At 32.9% G+C, this 19,509-nt stretch overlaps 2 protein-coding genes across 4 annotated transcripts; one reads left to right on the plus strand and one right to left on the minus strand.

Annotated features, from left to right (window-relative positions):
- Nucleotides 1–552: 552 nt before the first annotated feature.
- On the minus strand, nt 553–3,372 carry LOC133679606 (zinc finger CCCH domain-containing protein 25-like). The gene is made up of 4 exons (XM_062102253.1): nt 3,098–3,372; nt 2,745–2,854; nt 2,448–2,635; nt 553–1,416 (listed from the first exon to the last, which is right to left on the minus strand). The coding sequence occupies exons 1-4, from the start codon at nt 3,268–3,270 to the stop codon at nt 829–831; spliced, it is 1,059 nt and encodes a 352-aa protein (XP_061958237.1). The 5' UTR covers nt 3,271–3,372; the 3' UTR covers nt 553–828.
- A 5,347-nt stretch (nt 3,373–8,719) lies between these two features.
- LOC133680531 (villin-1) lies at nt 8,720–18,146 on the plus strand. Of its 3 annotated transcripts, none has more exons than XM_062103536.1 (22): nt 8,720–8,852; nt 8,944–9,016; nt 9,146–9,248; nt 9,346–9,414; nt 9,851–10,087; nt 10,478–10,655; nt 10,736–10,865; nt 11,262–11,427; nt 11,528–11,678; nt 11,798–11,886; nt 11,972–12,127; nt 12,737–12,805; nt 12,910–12,978; nt 13,124–13,261; nt 13,674–13,802; nt 14,337–14,642; nt 15,004–15,144; nt 15,505–15,630; nt 16,061–16,123; nt 16,601–16,814; nt 17,236–17,393; nt 17,669–18,146. In XM_062103536.1, exons 2-22 carry the CDS (start codon nt 8,970–8,972, stop codon nt 17,780–17,782), a joined length of 2,853 nt encoding a protein of 950 aa, XP_061959520.1. In that variant the 5' UTR covers nt 8,720–8,852; nt 8,944–8,969; the 3' UTR covers nt 17,783–18,146. The 3 variants fall into 3 exon arrangements, with proteins under 3 accessions (XP_061959520.1, XP_061959519.1, XP_061959521.1); XM_062103537.1 differs by lacking the exon at nt 8,720–8,852 and having other exon boundaries at nt 8,866–9,016; nt 14,337–14,484; nt 14,632–14,642; XM_062103535.1 differs by lacking the exon at nt 8,720–8,852 and having other exon boundaries at nt 8,860–9,016.
- Nucleotides 18,147–19,509: the final 1,363 nt, after the last annotated feature.

The following is a 19,509-nucleotide window of genomic DNA, read 5'->3' on the forward strand; positions in this document are numbered from 1 at the left end:
GAACTCAGTTTTCTAGTCTCCTCTGATGACCTCCTGGAACCTTCTGATTTGTTGGGATCTATTCACGTAACACCTACAGAAAAGGATTACGAAGACTACAAGCTATGCGATTCATCAGCTTGACACCCTCTAACCAACATCCTAGATGAAGCAGGCACCGGGTCAAAAGGATCATGCCCTCAAGGAGGCGTGAGTACTGAGTGCCTGACGGTAAATGGTGTCATGACAAAGTAAGTGAGACCAAACTTGGGCTATCGGCCATTTGGCCTGCAGAATACAATGAAATAGTATCAGATGCATAATACAAGCCATCCATCCCTTGCTTGTCGATCCAAATTACCTGTCATATATACCCGTGAAAATTTTGGACCAATCATAGCACAAATATCTATGGCAATTTCCGCTCAGAAATAACTCAAGAAAAACAGAGCAATCATCCATATGACTGACCATAGGGTGTTTCATTTTTAAAGTACTTGGAACTTGCAATTACCCATTGGCATCTAACAGTAGAAAAAAGGGATTGAATGCCACCACAATACAATGAACCAATTGCAATTAACATTCCACGTATTATATAGATGTGAGATTGCCTCTTCCTAAATGACGTCAAACTGTTCTACAAATCCATCCCTTTTGAAAAAACATATCATCAGACACTCTGCTCTGTCAAGCTGCAACTATGCAGACTTTGATGCAAAGTTTCACAATACAAAGTCTGGGATCAACCCCAGTTCCCAAAACAAAAGCCATTGTCACTATCAGAAACCATGATAAGAATCACCTGGTTGCGTACTGGCAAAGTGAGCATATCTAGTGATGTGAGCATTATCTCTCTGCTTTACGCCTGTGATCACCTCTTCCTCTTTCTCGATGACGATTGGAGGGAGAATCCCTCCCATGTGCAGACAATTTGTCCCCTCGTCTCTTATCTTGCTCTTCTCTGAAATAGGACTCTGTTTCATTCCTTCTTGATCTCCTTTCTTCCCTCTTATCATCATCTTCTCTTGACCTGGGTTCAAATTCATCACGATCATGCCTCCTTGATATTTTTTCCTCCTTTCTATAATTATCTCCTCTCAACTTCGGTTCAGGTACAATATCCTTGTGCCTTTTCAATCTATTTTCATCTCTCTTATAATCATCTTCTCTTGGATTTGGCACAAATGCATCATCTTCGAGCCTTCTTAATTTCTTGTCTTCCCTTCTGTTATAATCTTCTCTTGGCTTCTGCACAATCTCATTATCATCATGCCATCTTGATCTCTTTTCCTCCCTCCTATCATTTTGTTTAGGGTGGCTCTCTGAGGGCATGTTATAGCTAGATCTTTCCTCACTCTTCTTAGGACCATCAAACATTTCATGTCCCCATCTAGAACTTTTATCTTGAGCACCCCAGCCTGTGTTTGCAGCTCTCTAGATACAAAAAGAAAGCAAAGCATAATTATGTGAGCCAGCTGCAATGAAATGCAAAATGAGTTGCAAGAACCTAATCTGCACAGCACATTCAACAAACTTACCCCACAAAGTAATTTAAACCAATAACATAATTCTCTTGGTCAGGAGATGAATTAAAATAAAAAAAATAACAAAGCAGTTAAGGGGATTGAGTGATGATTTCCAAATCAAAGAACCAAATCCTCAGCCAATTAAGAAGGTATGTGAATAGGAAGTAACTACATCTTGAAGGCTTAAAGCAGCAAGTAGAAAAGACTCTCAATCATCATTGTCCAGCTCAATGAGCCACCTTTGTAAGCAAGAAATAAATTTTATCTCAAACCACAATCAACTACTATCAATACTGATCTCCATGTTAGTATTGGAATCATTATATCAGTGCTTATGATGGGCAGTTCTGATGCATGGACTATTTCATGGCATGGGCAATTTCTCTGGTCATTGATTCAAGGATTCATTCTAAAAACACGTTAACAAACACTGACAAATAAATAATCAGACTTCAAATCAATGGATATGCAAGTCACTTTGTCACCAATTTGACCACAGCTAACTACAGACAGGGAGGTTCAATTTCATGGGCAAATTTCTAAGAGCAACCTTTAAAAGTAGAGCAGCCAGCTGCATGCGGATTGCATGAAAGAACGGTTAAGGTTTTAGAACATCAACGAGTTACTTTCAAAAAAAAAGACAGGAAAATTATACTGAAAAACTAGTAAAAACAAACACTTGAAAAATGATTCTCTTATGTAAGACGAGTACTGTGCAATGAGCATTATCATCCAATTAATTTCAAAAGGAAATAAAGAAAAAGGTTGAAAAGGAGAAAATATTAAAATCAAATGTTAGTTTTTAAGACCTTTAAATTCATTTTGAAGCTTCCATACCTATTAATTGCATATAAAAGTACAAAGACTACTAAAGGGACAGCCATCCAAAAAACAATGATATATCAACAACTGTCTTCCCCAGGGATCTATGAACCTTACATGCTCATCATGGGAAAATCTGCACCCAGCTCCACGATTACATTCACCTCTCTGGAACGCATGACAAACCCCCCGGGCCTCCCTCTTCTGCTGCGCTGTCTCTTCATCTTCTTCTTCTTTCTTCTTGTACTTAGTAACGTGGTCAACCCTTATAATTCGGCCAAGAACCTGAGCTCCATTTAGATTATCTGAAAGAAAGCCAAAAAGATTTGTCCATTGCAAGCATATTAGAAAGCAAAAACACTTAGGTAGTAACTAATGTCCATTGCAAGCATATTAGAGACAGGGGGAACCAACCTACAGCAAGATTTGTACTTCTCTGATCCTCGTATGCAATAAATGCAAAACCTTTTGATTTACCAGTACCCTTGTCTCTTACTAGATTAGCATCAACTACCTCCCCGTATCTGGAAAAACCCATTTTGAAACACATAAATATTAGTGAAAAAAACAAGATCACCTATTAGCTAATCCCTTCAAACTCACTTCTAATTAAGCAGCCAACTCCGAAAATAAGAACAGTAATAATCAACAGAAAACCACACGCTGCCTTTTCCGAGACCAAAAAGAAAAACCCACGAATGTTGAACCCTTTAATCAGTAATTAAAAATAAAAATACACAGAATTGAAGAGGGAAAGAGAGAGTTACTGAGCAAAGACAGCGAGGAGATCGCCTTCAGTGAGATCGAAAGGAATGCCACCCACAAAGACATAAGCAGAGTCTTTGTACTTAGCATGCCATGATGCTTCCTCTGAAATCCCTAACGCAGCTTCTTTTGAGTTTATGTTTTGGATTCGTTTCACCAGCGTCAATGGATTCATAGCTACCACCCCCTCTCCTTCTCTAAACCTCTCTTTTCTCTCCTCCTTCTCTCTCTCCCCGATTTGTCTTCGATTCTTTTCGCCAACGTTAATGGGCCAGTAAGTGATTTCGTCTTTTTTATACGGTTTAACTGGACCGACTTGTCTAGCCCGCCCGCGTGGTTCCAAAGTTCCAATACAAGGGTTTTTGTTTTTCCTGAATAACAACCAATAAAAGAGATTATTAGGGTACTTGCTCGTATAAAAATGGGTTTTTTAGGTAATTATGGTGTTTAATCTCACTTTTATGATGTGAAAAGAGAAATAATCAAAGAATATTGATGATTTATTATAAAGTAGATGAACGGGAGAGGCTGATTATTGTAGCCAAAATAAAAATGAAGAAAGGTAAAGTATATCTTCCTTATAATTCATAAAATTTTCAATTTCGATCACAAACTTTAAAAAATATTATTTCACAAATTTTTTAAAATTACTGAAAATTTATATAATTATTAATTTCAAAACTTATAAAATTAATCGAGATACATACAAACTGATTCAAACACTTCATTAATTAAAAAAATATATTATTTCAAACTTCTAATTCATTTCAGTTATTCTTTATTTTAACTTTTAATTGTTTATTCATTTCAAGATTTATGGATATAGAAAACACGAAGAATGAGTGATATAAAACCATCAACATTATTAATCGATCCATCGAGTATTTACTTTTTTGTTTTTAATCAAAAATAGATTTTTTTAGTTATTAATTAGATATTTGATCTCAAGCTGAATCTATTTTATTTTACAAAAAAAAATATACAAGTATTATCAACATGTTTTTTTAGTACATAGAAAAACTTTAATCACATAATAAAATGTTAATGCATGTCTTTAATATATACTAAATCAAGAATTATATTTTTTTCATAGATATCAAGAAAGCTTTAACGCTAACCAAGGATTGTTAATTGTTTTTTAATTTTACAACAATGAAATTATTCTTTTTTTAAGAAAACTAATTGTCTAAACTCGCTTGATTAAAAAAAAAACAATTTTGAGATGTAATTCATCTTTTTATTAAAAAAATAAAAAGAAAAAAGACATTGTTTTGCCCGCCACAAAAAATGACACATCGCTTGCTAGCATGATAGTCGATCATCCTAGGCGCCCAAAATGGAAGGCTCTGGTCCTTATGACCCAAATAACCCATTTCGCAACTAACTGGTCACCTAAAAAATATTACCGAGACCTTAATAAATTCGTTGATAATCTCAAATCAGATTCTAATCTCTCTGAAAATAAAAAAAGACCCGGTAAAATTTTTTTACCAAGAATAAAATTATTTGAAAATAATATAAATAATATTTTAAAATTTTTAAATTAAAATAAATTTCTAATATAATATCAAAGTTTTATCAATCAAGTGATTATAAGTTCGAATTTTATTATTTTTATTTATTTAATAAAATTAAATAAAGATAATAATGGGTATATGCACGAGAAAGATTTAAGTCTACAAAATTTATATTTAAAGAGGTATATTAAAATATATTATAAAATATATCAGTTGACTTCACATTAATTATTAAAATTTTAGGCTGGAATGATTGTCTAAAAAAATATATAATGGAGCCCTTCGTGTTACAATTCAAGATGTTTTCTGCTCAAACTTGCGCGTGATTATAATTTTTTTTTCATGGTGATGTATATTTTGGAACCGAGTGTACATCAATTAATATTATATGACTTTATGAACAAACCCATTATTAATTAATTTATTTTTTAAAGGAGTAATATTTATTTAACCTTATTTTCGAAAATCGAACTCAGGAAGTTAAGAAAAGGATTACACCGTTGCGGCTGCGTTCCCAAAAAATTTAAATTTTTTTTTTACTAAAATTTAATATGGTTTGTATGTTTTGGATCGTTTTGATGTGCTGATGTCAAAAATAATTTTTAAAAAATGAAAAAATATCAATGACATGCATTTTGGTATGAAAAGTTATTTGAAAAACACCCACAAACACACTGCCAAACACGCTCTAAACCTTTTCCACCACCAAACCTATCTCCGGATGTTCTCGTATTTGTGACAAATACACTGTCAGCATAATAAAAAAGAAAAAATAAAAAAAGAAGTCAGTACGTTGTGTTTTGATAATTCTCATTCTCTTTCGTGAAGTTATTAGATGTATACATGAGATAAGAGTACGATATTATTTTTGTACAGGGAATCGCAGTATAACTTGAAGTTTATGATATTTTAAATTGTCTTGAATCCGTGAGTTTTTTTTAACATTTAATATTTTAATTAAATACGAATATTCAAAATTCTTCATAACAAGTAATAAACAAGATATAATTATATCTTATTTATTACTTGTTATGAAGAATTTTGAATATTCGTATTTAATTAAAATATTAAATGTTAAAAAAAACCGGGGTTGTTAAAATATTCATGTTTATATCTTATACATACAAACCAGGGTTGTTACAATGGCGGTGAGTTTTCTTTGTAAACATATTTAAAAAAGACAATGAATTCCATTTTGATTTTTTCGCCGACTAATTTAAGTTTTTTTTTTTTTTGGGATGATTTTTGAGTGTTTTAATGCTAGTTGGTGGTTTATAAAGATTTTTACGGTGTTTGGTGAATGGGTTGAAAAAAATAAATTCTTAATCCAAAAAACATCACCCATGATTTTTTAGCAACCACGGTGGTGCTCGAAATCTGGGTTAGGTAGCTACAGATAATATATTATTTGTTTTTTTTTAAAAAAAAAAATAAGGGTGCACCGCCTTTAAAAGAAAAATAATATAGCCTGGCCATGCAAATCTGACCTAGGCTCATAATGACCTCAGGTTTTTTTTAAGTCTTGGAGCGTCATGTCACTCAGGTGCGCACATTTAACATTCAACACGTTTTGATGCATTTTTATTGTTTTTATTTTTCATTTCCATACTTTAAATACGATTTTGATTTTGTCTTTATTTTTTTATTATATAATTAAAAATAAAAAAATGTTACTGAATTCATCAAAATCCATCACTTAGGTTATAAGTTTAACGAGTTAACTCAGACTGACTTTAATCAATTTAATATCTTGATTTTAATTTTTTTAGAAATATTTATTTTTTCAATTCAAATTATTTCTTAATAGTCTTACAAGTTATCTCTAAACTTGCGTGCTTAATCTTTGTAATTTTTTATCCTTTGATTTATTTTTTTTGTATATAGACTTGCAAAGTTAATGAGATCTCAATGTCTAGTCTCAACTTTTTGCTTTAAAAAAAAATATCATTTTTATTTTATTTTAATTCAAATTGTTTCTTATTCGTCCTACAAATTGTCTCTGGACTTACATACCTAATATTTGTTTATTTTTTCTTTTGATGTTTCTGGAATATAGATCAATCAAGTTGACGAGATCATATCAATATAATTCTTACTTAATTTCAATTGAAACTCAAACTAAGTAAAAAAATCAAGTTAAAATTTGACCCTATAAATTAGTTTTAATAATAATATCAAAAAGCTTGTCGCTACATATGCATTTCTTTACACGTTCAATAAAATTTTGCTCCCATTTGCAACGCAGTTTAGTTCGGTCTAGTGTATTTTTGCGTGTTTGACAATGTGGTTATAGTTGTTTTTGAAAATATTTTTCACTCAGAAATATATTAAAATAATATATTTTTTATTTTTAAAAATTATTTTTGATATTAGTGCATTAAAATGATCTAAAAATACAAAAAACATATTAATTTAAAGTAAAAAAAATAAAAAGATTAAATCTTTTTTAAAATATTTTTAAAACATCAGCCGAGCCGAGTTAATCTCATCCCATCTGGTTGTATGAAAAGTGTTAACCCCCCCCCCCCCCCCCCCGGCCGGTTACCGAGTTAATATTTCCTCTCTCTCTTTAGTATTTTTGTTTTTAATTTAATTCAAACCTGACACTTCACGTTTTTTTCTTTTTTACATTTTCCATCAATTGATTCACTAACGCCGTTAAAAATGGATACTTATCGCATACTCATAGCATGATTTTTTCACTAATGTATGTTTTGGTCCCTACAATTTTTCAAAATCTATTTTGATCCCTATATATTTCTATATAAATAAATCCTTGATTAAAAGTTTTTTGTTCATCATATTTTATACTCATATATATTTTAGTCCCGGGATGACTTTTTTAAAATAATTATTTACACATCAAATTATAAACTCAGACAATAATTAAAATGGATCGATATATAGAGTAGGAATTGATTAGATTAAAATAAGGATATTCATTTAAATTAATAAAAATAAAATAAGTTAAGAAAATTCTCATATCAATGAAATTTTCTTTCATTTTTAATTTTTAATTTTTTAGGTTTTAAACAAGAAAATGAATTAAAAAAAAAGAAACAAAAGAAAATAAAATTTTGGCAATGTATAGATGATAGGGGAAACAAATATTTTTTTAAATATGACACCTATTTAAATCTATCCGATTCTTATCTTACTCACCCACTTTTTTAAATAATCGACTAATTTTACTGAGTTTATATCTCACATGTAGGGACTTAATAAAAAATCAATTCAAGGACTAAATTGTATAAGATTTTAAAACATGATGACCAAAAAACTTGCAATTAAAAACTTATTTGCAAGAAAAGTATAATATAGGAATCAAAATAAAATATTAAAAAAATACAAGATCAAAATAAACACCAACAAAAAAAATCCATACTATGAGCACATATCTTGTCAATTTTTAACATAAAACCATCTAGCAGTTAAGAGTTTGGAATGTAAGAATCTAGTTTGTGATAGTATATTTATTTTTTTTATATTTTAAAATTATTTTTAAAAAAATTTAATTTTTTATTTACTTTAAATTAATATATTTTTATTGTTTTTAAATTATTTTGATGTACTGATATCAAAATTAATTTTAAAAAAATATCATTAACATGTATTTTAACACAAAAAATTATTTAAAATATAACAGTAACCACACTAAAAAATACCGCTGCATAAAATACACCACGTATAAAAAAAAAATGGTGTAAAAATAACAAGATTCTAAAATATAAGGTTGATATTAAATAAAAATATAAATATTAAAATAAAGAGTATAAAACTGTCTAAAATCATCACCCCGCTGGTCATCTATTGTTTTCCTAAAACGCGCGCATTTGGTGTTTCACCATCATCTCTCTAAAAAAAGATAAAAAAGAAAACTCTTGGTTGGCCCAGGTAATCATTCCTGACTCAACTGAGCAATCAACGGCTTAAAAAATCACAAATGGGCCCATGAACGCACTAATCCAACCGTCCATGATTGAAATCAAAGGAGCGGGAACGGCATGAGGCACCGCCTTGTCCTTTTCATCTTTTACATTCCATCAGACACAGAGTGGGCCCCTCAATTAGCTGGACGATAAAGCCAAACTTGCCTACCCTTCTCCATTTTCCCCTCTCTTTCACTTCCTCCCTAACATCTTCAACAACAATCTTTAGTTTGTTTTTACTCTTCCTCACCAATCACTCACACTTTAAAAGTTAAAAATAAATAAAACCTGCCGAAATTCATCAAAATCTGGTGAGGCTTTTACTATGGCAGTTAGATTTGATTGATGACGAACATTTTTTATTATTTTTTTCTTACTTCTTTTTTTGCCTTTGGATGGCAGAAAATCAGAGAAGAGAATGAGCAGCAATGTCAAAGCAGGTTGACTCTGTATTCGATGGCGCAGGAGCCAAACCGTATCCTTATTTGTGCATGTTTTCGTACTGGATTTTGTCTCTGAAATAGGCGCGGTTAATTAATGTAATGTTTTTTGAGGTTATTAATTGCTTCTTCTTCTTCCTTAACGGCACCCGTCCTGTGTTTAGTGGCTTGGAAATATGGTGTGTGGAGAAGCAGCTCCGGTTGGTTCCAGTCCCAAAATCTCTGCATGGCAAGTTTTATTCTGGGAATTCGTATGTAGTTTTGAGTGTAAGTTGTTGCTTCTCACATTTCACTGTTAATATAGAAATTCCTTTTTTTTTTTGGATAATATTGAGCTTCGTTTCTTGTTTGTGCTGTGCGACAGACGGTTTTGCCAAGAAGCGGCCCTCCTCAGCACGACATACATTACTGGTTGGGAAAAGATGCAAATGAGGTATTTTTTTTTAATCTTGCCTTCTAATCTTAGTTACTTGGGATTTAGTCGACCTGCATTGATATGGGAACCACTAAATTTCGAATTGCCAGCTTAGATTATAAAGATCAAATGAATTATGTGAAATATATGCAACCGAATGAATGCATCAAAGAAAGCAATCAATTGAGCACAAGATCTTTAAACGAAGAAACTTTCCGAGTCAAAACATTTTGTTGACTCAATTTATTGTTGTTACCATACTGTGGCATTTGATCTAGGAGATTGATGAAAAATTGTTGAGTTAGTTGACTGCAGGCCTCGTCCATCTTAAATTATTCATAGACACTTGTCTTCCTATCTTCTCTGACTGTAATGGTTTGTAGAGCGCAAAATTTTACATTTGATAGCTTGCATTAGTACAAAATGTTCTAAGGTTGCTTAATGGTATTTGCAGGTGGAATCGACCCTAGCATCAGACAAAGCACTAGAATTAGATTCAGCTCTAGGGTCTTGTACTGTACAGTACAGGGAAGTTCAGGGCCAAGAAACAGAGAAGTTCTTGTCATACTTTAAGCCATGTGTTATACCCATTGAAGGAGTGTTTTCTTCAGATTCTGGACAGTTAAATGGTGAATCATACAAAATTAGCTTGTTAACATGCAAAGGGGAGCATGTTGTTTCTGTGAAAGAAGTAAGTCACGAACAACTCTATAAACTTCTGTGGAAACTGAATTAGCCATCTATGACTTGAGAGATGCTGAAGATTTGTCACTCATTTACTGTTAAAACCCTCAGTTATTTCAGATAGGTGCATATAGCTATTTTTGATGCCATTGCATGGATTCTTCTAGATGGAGCCTGAAATTAATACTTATAAAAGTGTAGCTAACATAATTTTAGTCAGCATTTGTTTACACACTTCTTTCTTTGTTGGTTAATTTAGACCAACTTTTACAAGCAGAATGATTATTGATATTGATTTTTTTTTAAGATTTATTTATCAATAAATATGCACCTGCATATGTCCTAGTCCTGTTTGGATTTTGGTGAATATGGTTTTAAAGGTGAGCATTCTGAGCAGGTGCCTTTTTCTCGGTCATCCTTGAACCACAATGATGTATTCATACTTGACACTGCATCCAAAATTTTCCTCTTTAGTGGGTGCAACTCTAGCACTCAAGAAAGGGCTAAAGCTTTGGAGGTTGTTCAGTATATCAAGGAGAACAAGCATGGTGGAACCTGTGAAGTGGCCACTGTAGGTCAGACTCCTTCCCCCCCCCCCCCCCTCTTTCTCTCTAAAGAAAAAAAGAATCTGCGATTAATTATTCTGGTGCTGCAGAGGATGGGAAACTTGTTGGCGATCCTGAAGTTGGTGAGTTCTGGAGTTTTTTTGGAGGATATGCTCCTATTCCTAGGGATTCACCTTGTGTTGAGAAACAATCTGATTCTCCATTCTCACAATTGTTCTGGTGAGTTTTTTCTTCATCTACAGGCATTCCCTGCTGTTTTGGACACATGGTCACTCCTGCATATTGCCAAGTCCAAGGTTGCCATTCAAAAGCTCGGCTAGTTTGCCTAGGATTAGGATTGGTAACATTCAACTACTGAAGTCATCTTGTTTTTGGCCACCAAAAGGATACTGTATTGTGTTCGTACAAATACAAATAATTATGTTTTTCCCTTAGCCTGCCTAATTTCATAGACGATTCACTTTTTTTGGATTTTGGATGTAGTTGTGTGTGCATGTCTACCAGTATGTGCCTGCATGCTTTGTATGTGGTTACTGTTTCCCTAAAATTTTCCTTTCATTGAAATAACACCTCTTGCTTCTTTTTCTGAAAATACTTAAGATTCCTTATTAACAGGATAACAGCACAGGCTAAGCTGTGTCCTTGTGAAGGTAGTTCGTTGAACAAAGAAATGCTAGAGACAAACAAGTGCTATATGCTTGACTGTGGTGCTGAGATTTTTGTATGGATGGGAAGAAATACCTCAATTACAGAAAGGAAGAAATCAATTTCAGTTACCGAGGTAAAAAAATGACCACCCTTTCAAAGTTTCTTCTTGTGCTAGCCCATAGGGATTCTTACGAGCATTATTCTTACCTTTTTTACTGGCTACTCCTTTGCAGGATCTACTGAGAAATCAGGGAAGGTCAATGACAACCCATTTAACTTTTCTAACTGAAGGATTAGAGACTTCCATATTTAGGTCGTATTTTAAGAATTGGCCTCAAGTGGTGGAGCCAAAGTTGTATGAAGAAGGTCGTGGAAAAGTAGCAGGTTTGTTACCTGTGCAGATAAATTATAGGAAAGATTAGAAAGGGCGATAGCAGAATGGGTGGTTTTACTAATTTAGTTGCTTTAATGCTAACTATTTAGTTCACCTTTTTTTTTTCCAGCAATATTTAAGCAACAGGGCTATGATGTGAAGGAACTGCCTGATGAAGAAGACTGCCAGCCATATATAAATTGCCGAGGAAAACTGAAGGTAGTTTGTCAATTTTTTTTTTCGAGTTTTGATCACAGCCAAATATTATCCTAGGTTCCTGTTTGATGCAATGTTAATAATTCAGGTTTGGCGGATAAATGGTGAACAGCCGACCCTTATTCCTGATCCAGAGCAGACAAAGCTCTTCAGTGGAGATTGCTACATTGTTCAGTATACATATCCTGGCAATGGGAGGGATGAACATTTGTTTTATGCATGGCTTGGTCGTGACAGTGTTCCGGTAAGTGTAGAAAATTATGATAGACTTCAAAGACAGGGATCAACCATAGGAATAATATTTTGACTGGTATCTGCACATGTTACCAAAACTGCTCACCCATGATAGTGGAACTTGGGGCAAGATTTAGGTGGAAATTCTTTTGTTCTTATAAGATCATGTATGATTTACTATATATTTGTATATTTTGAAATAAAAAAGCTTTTATATTTTCTTCACTGGGAATTCTAAAAGTTTTGACTGGAGGGTTGTGAGGTCTTAAGGTAGAGGGGAAAAAGATGAGAGGAAAAGAATCAGTGTTTTTGTTTTTCATTTGAAATAATCTTTCTTCAAATTAAAATTAAAAAAAAAGGAAAATGAAAACTGTAGTTTTCTTTTCATTGCACATTGTTTCCACTTGAGTTACAAACAAGTCATATTTGCCTGGAAACGCAAAAACATTCGGTATTGGAATTTTATGCTTGCTGTCCTTCTGAAACTGTTAATGGTTTTCCTTTTTCTTTGAACTTCCTAATTTAATGTTATAAAATCAATATAAAGTGAAAAGACCCCCTTAAAAACTTATAATCATGGTGTCTATCTGATGCGCTAACAATCCTTTACTTCTTGCAGGATGATAGAGCAGATGCTATCTCCCACATGAATGCGATAGCAGACTCAAGCAAAAGGGATCCAGTCTTGGTTTGTTCTTTTTTCTCACATTTATATGCATTATATTGGAAACCTTCCATCCAGTTATTCAAGAAACTGATTTACTACTGACTGAACTAATATTCTGTATTTAGGTTCAAGTTATTCAAGACAAGGAACCACTTCTATTTTTCTCAATTTTTCAGACAGTAATTATATTCAAGGTCTGTACTTAGTAAACTTTTATGCTCTTTCTTTTTATTTTCCTTTTCTCTCATTTGTATTTTGCCCTTCATTTCCCAAGTTAATGTCCTGTTAAACATGCCCAGTGCCTTTTTTTTTTCTTACCTTTTTTGTCATTTCCTTCAGGGAGGTTTAAGTAAACGGTACAAGAACTTGATTGCGGAGAAAGGAATTTTGGATGAAACTTATGATGAACAAAAGACTGCACTTTTTCGAGTTCAAGGGATCAGTCCAGAGAACATGCAAGCCATCCAAGTTGACCAGGTAAGTTAGCACAGTAGAATCCACACAATTATTGTCACTCTTGCTCTCTTAGAGTTGTCTTGCAGGACATTCTTTTGCACAATAATAATCCTTGTGATTGTAATGCTACAAAATCACTGTGTAAATGCAAGTGTCAACTTTTGACACCAAAACCATGTAATTGACTCCATCACACCAATAATATTTTTAACACAGATATGAACAGTTGTGTGCCTATATTGATCATGCCATAAATCTTTTCAATACACAAAAGTATGCTCTGTTTTAATTCCATGGTTTTAATTCCATTATGTGGTCTGTAGGATGGAATCAATGAATAACATAATATGCCAAAACAGAGTGTTTGTATTTGCTTCTAAAATGCTGTTGCAATTTGATCGGTAATTGATTATGAGCTGTGCAACTCATGCAGGTTTCAAATTCCTTGAACTCCTCGTATTGTTACATCTTGCAAACTGGAACATCCATCTTCACATGGATAGGGAATCTCTCTTCTACTGTAGACCATGCTCTTCTTGACAGAATGCTGGAATTGATTAATGTATGTACTCTGTTGAGCCATCACTAGGTGGCCATATGTTAATGGTTATATGCTTATGCTCTGGGTTTATCGACTCTGCATTGCATTTGGTTTAGCTTTTAGGAGGGATGAGTGGGAAAATTTGATGTTAATTTCTAAACGGTTTTAGATTTTACAGTAAGTTCTTTGATTTCACGGTAAAAGTTAGCATTTATAATTAAATATATTAGGTTTTATTCCAAGGTTTAGTATGTTACAGTAAAAGCTGGACATTAAGTCAAGAGTAGCTTGCAAGCCTTGCATCCCAGCTAAAATGTCATGTTAGTGCTTGCTTCTCCTAAAAACACACATACATCAGAAGAAATTTTTACAAAATTTCCCTTCTGTTACACTTGCTTTCCCTTCAATTTTTAAACCAAACACATTGTAAATCTTCTCTATCCCTCTCTTATTTTCCCTCTGATTGATGACTCAGCTCATAGTTATTTGAATTGAATTCTCTTCTTAACTTTCCAAAAGAGTAAAGAGAATTATATTTTATCTGGTCATTTGCAGCCAACATGGCAACCTATATCAGTGCGGGAAGGGAGTGAACCTGATATTTTTTGGAATGCCCTTGGTGGAAAAACTGAGTATCCAAGGCAAAAGGAGTTAAAACAACATGTTGAAGATCCACATCTATTTACGCTTACATGCGCTGATGGTATGCAAAATACACTTTCAAATTTCATTCATTCTAGAGATGATGTGCTCTGCCTTGGTTCTGAATTATTACAGGTGTTAATTGCTGTCAAATTTTTTCTGATGGTGGGTTTTGGATCTTATGCTGCTTGGTTGAATTTTGTTGCAGGCGATTTCAAGGTATAATTAAATGTGCACATATGCAATTAGAAGCTGGTGGATCTTTATGATATATTATATAAGCTTCGTATACAATGATTTTGAATGCCTGATTCAAGCATTGTTGTTCATAAATTAGAAGCTTCGGATACAAATAGAAGTCACGTGGAGTCTGCCTTAGTAAATTCAAGTAGTTTGCAAATTCCCTCCACAAATTTTAAGTTCAAAGGCCAATAGCTGGGTCATGATTTTGGTACATTTTGGTGATTATAAACATGTCAACTACTTTAGCAAATTACTCCTGTGTGGTACATTTAGGAGATGATTCTTATTTTTATCTGTCACTGCAAAAATGGTGTTAAGCACGTTCCCTTTATTTCAGGTGAAAGAGATATACAACTTTGCGCAGGATGATTTAACCACTGAAGATGTGTTAATACTCGACTGCCACGAGGAAATACATGTCTGGATTGGAAGCCATTCAAATGTCAAATCAAAGCAGCAAGCCATCCTGCTTGGCATGGTAACTTATTTGTTTTAACTTGTTTCAAGTTATTTTCTTGGACACAAGTATCTTTATTTAACAGTATGAGTTGCTCATTTTCTGAATCACTTTATGAAACATGGACCTTAACACTTCCATTCAACTATTTGAATGATGTGCGAGAAAATCTGATGGTTCATATGGCATGAATTGTTTTAAGGTTCCAGTTTTTGTTTAATGGTCTCATGTGTGATGGCTTTTTATATGCCACTTAAGTCCAATACATGACATTGTTCCAGTGCATTGATTAGCTAAGAATACACTTGAGGTTCTTCAGTTTTCACCTCTATCTGCATTTGTGTGTGTATTTCTTCTCATAGTTTCACTTGAAACTGGCAGAAATTCCTTCAGACAGACCCGCTGGTTGAGGGACTATCTTCCGAGACTCCTATTTATGTCATTACAGAGGGGCGGGAGCCACTTTTCTTCACTCGCTTCTTTGAGTGGGATTCATCAAAGGCAAATGTAAGTGGATCTAAATGTGGCATGTGTTGCAGATGACAACTGAATGCGTGGATAATTCCTGATGTTCTAGCAAATACAATTTTCCTAACATTAATGGTGTTATATGGGAAGTATCATAACTCGAAAATGGTAGTGGGAGATATAAATTGTCTTCTGCAGTTAAGGTGATGCATTTGTATATTGGGGGAGTGGTGGGGATTCAATAAATCACTGTCAAAACTGCAGCCAATAAATGTTCTCCATAAACAAAGAAACATGCACCCCTAGTTTCTTCCCAGTCTCTTTTTTTATTACTTTATGACTAGACATGCTCACATTTTGAAGTACACGGTGAACTTCAAGGAAACTAGAAGATAGCGATGAAATTTCCTTGTGATGTATTCATAATGAACTTTAGTTAACTATTTTAACATGGTTGTGGACCTTGTAGATGCATGGAAACTCCTTTGAACGAAGGCTTGCTATTCTAAAAGGAAAGAAGCAAAATCTTGAAGTAAGTGGTATCTTACTTTGCAATACTTGTGTTGTGCATTTGGATGGGTGCATTTCCTGGCTCTGAAAGCTCTAGTAAAATGCTGAAGTAGCCAAAGAAAGTCACTGGCCCAAATATTCCTTTATCAGTAATGACCAATGAGCATTGCTCAATAATTTTTCAGTGGAATGTATAGCCTAAGAATTTCAATGTGGATTGATATGGCATGCATTTAACTGATTCTTGCTTCAGGCTCAATCCGGCCATACTGTATTATCCCAATGTAATCTCATTTCATCTCATGTGGGATGCGTTATTATTAGCTTGAGATGATGAAGGCAATGTTGATGATGTTGTGGAAAAAGATAGTGAAGTTTTTAACCTTGTATTTATAGATATCAGATTTGTTTTTGCACATTAGGTTCTGGACAACATTTGGCCTCTTTGTTTGTGATATAAGGTTGAATTTATTCATGCTTCATTTTATTTGTTGTGCAGGTTCATACAAGTAAATCATGGAAAGCATCCTCCAAGGAGACAACTCCAGATGGTTTGAGGAGCAAGTCTGTTAGTTCAAATGGGAGAAATAGTACATCTCCAGTATCCAGTGCTTCAGTCACGCACTTTAATTCTTCAACCAACTACCAAATCTCCTCCCCAGCTCCAACAGCAAGAAAGCTCTTTCCTGGGTCCCCCTTTCATGACAGTGCTGGTAATAAAGAATCATTCAATTTGTTAATATGGAATTCAGCGAACAAAATTTTAGTTCCCCCCCCCCCCCCCATGATTTTATGTAATAACAGTGAAACCTTGGCATGCACAATTGTAGTCATTGGAACAAATAACTATCAATATAGGATAATTGCTAATTAAATGCATATTAGATTGAGTAGATTATGCCACCAAATGTTTATGACAGAATGGAAATTTGACATGATTAACATACAAAATTTTGTGGATTTTGACCTGGTCATCATCCTATTGCATGACCTGTTGGAAGAATGACGAACTTAAGTATGAATGAAACATGGAGAAGGATGCAATCATGCTGGATGCTGGCTTTCTACTCTTTAAAACTTGATGACATGTTCTGATTGAAATTTTTATTAAGACTTCATTGTTGGTCATTTCAGGTTCTCCAAAAGCAGAGGCAGAATCCCCCTCTCAGGCTGCAGTTTTAGCTCAGGTTGATGGCAATGATGCTAGTGAGAACTCAGTGATCTATCCTTATGAGCGATTGAAAGTGAATTCAAGTGATCCAGTAACGGACATAGATGTAACCAAAAGAGAGGTAGCCATTTTGTTTTCATCTAAACCTTGTCCATTTATCGTTTCAGTACACCATTTGACTATAAAACTAGCTGCTACAATTTTAATTCACTTCCGGGACATTTTGGCTATGTTGAGAATGCCGTGTAAAAATTTCAAAGAATTTTTTTTCAATGATAATTGCCAAATTAAGTGGCTATTTTTTAGGATTTGATTCTGCTGTGTTTGCCATTGCATTGCTATGGTGCAATTGAATATCAGTTCTATTCAGCAGCTAATTACAGTTTCTGAATTTAGGGATACTTAAGCGACGGAGAGTTTCAAGAGAAGTTTGGAATGCGGAAAAAAGCATTTTATGAGCTTCCAAAATGGAGACAGAACAAGCTGAAGATATCTCTTCATCTTTTTTAAGGGAGATCAGAGGTACAGAAATATCATCTTTCCATCTTAGAAAAGTGAAATCTTTTCTTCTTACTAGCAGGTTTTGGGCATTGATGGGGCATCTAGGGTTTCTTGAATCTGCTATATTGACTGCTATCCATCTTCAGAGCATAATCATTATGCATGGAGAAATGTTATATATTAAAAAGATCCTCCGAGGTACCTGTTCTAAGTCATGTTTTCTTTACTTCTTGTTGAAACCCATATTTAGTCAGTTACTTGAATCAACTTGCTGAAGTAGAGCTGGCATAAAGTGCCTTGGTCAACCATTCTAATCGACGTGTCTTCTTATGAAATAATTATTAGTAATACACTAGATGATCGATGTTTGATATCTTGTGGTGACAGACCCAAATTTTTTTGAGTATAAAAAACACTACCAAGGTCATGAAGAACTTTTTAATAATGTTATTAATCTCTTGTATTGATTTTTTTGTTCAACTCAGTTTTAAATTAAATAATAAGAATTATATTAATATGACTTAATAATGATTTATGACTTGATAAGTTTAAAGACAATTCATTTAACCAACAAAAAAATATTTTGTTTTTAGAAAAATTAAAATGATTTTTTTTTAAAAAAAAAACCCAAGTTGGATTAGCTTACCGGGATTTAGTTCATGAATTTTATTAAATTTAATTTTTATTTTGTATTTAATTATATGATAACTTTTAAAATTGAGAACCAACTCAATTTTAGAATGGTTGTTAAAAATCATGATCATTTTATAAATCAAATCAAGATAATTTTATAGAAATCAAATTTGAAATGAATTAAATATTAAAGGATAAAATTAAAAAAATTAATAAAAATATAATATTAAAACATAAAATTAAAAAAAAACAGTTCAGATCCTTTTTTTATTAAAAAAAATGAAGCATGTTGTTTGATTATACTCACATTCTAGCCAACAAAGAAGGAAGTAGCTGACTGCTAGGATTTTTTGGTATGAAAATTTATTTTTTTTATTTTTGACCACAAAAAACTTAATAAATATCCTTAGCAACTCAATGGATTGCTCTCTTTAAGTCAGAACTTTAAATTGCTTTAAAAAATTCTCTTTATCTTAATCTATATTTTCAAGGTTTAAAAACTTTTTTGTAGAACTATTTTTTAAATTGAATGAAATTCATTGACACTAAATTAATTTTTTTATTGTCGAAATATGATTAGCCGATGATTTTCTAGCTTCTTCATCATAATTAGGTAATGTTATCACTTCTCTTAAACTTTAGGGACTGAAAATAAAAAGAATTTTTGAACCAAAACAAAAATTATAAACTACATTGATAAAAAAGAAAGAAAAGGAAATATAGGTGGACCAAAAGTACTTTCTTGTGCATATTTGAGATTGGCCATGAGATCTCTCTTTGTTTAACCCTATAGTTCTTTTTTGTTGAATTTTGTCTTTCTTGAACAATTTTTAACAAATTAATCATCAAATTGGTTATAGAAGGCTCCATTAAAAAAAAGTTTATGGACTAAAGTTGAAAAAAAATTAATAGTTATTGTAAATTGTTACAGTGAAATGCCTAAATATTTTAATATATGCTGTAATTTCTAGTATACATATGTAAATAAATTAAACTATCACATAATATCATACCTGATATTTATGATTTTTTTTTGTTTTTAATCACATAAAATATGAACATATCATGTAATAGTCATACAATGTTTATTTAATATAAACAAT

Source organism: Populus nigra, chromosome 19, assembly GCF_951802175.1.
Source record: "Populus nigra chromosome 19, ddPopNigr1.1, whole genome shotgun sequence".
Classification (NCBI taxonomy): Eukaryota; Viridiplantae; Streptophyta; class Magnoliopsida; order Malpighiales; family Salicaceae; genus Populus; species Populus nigra.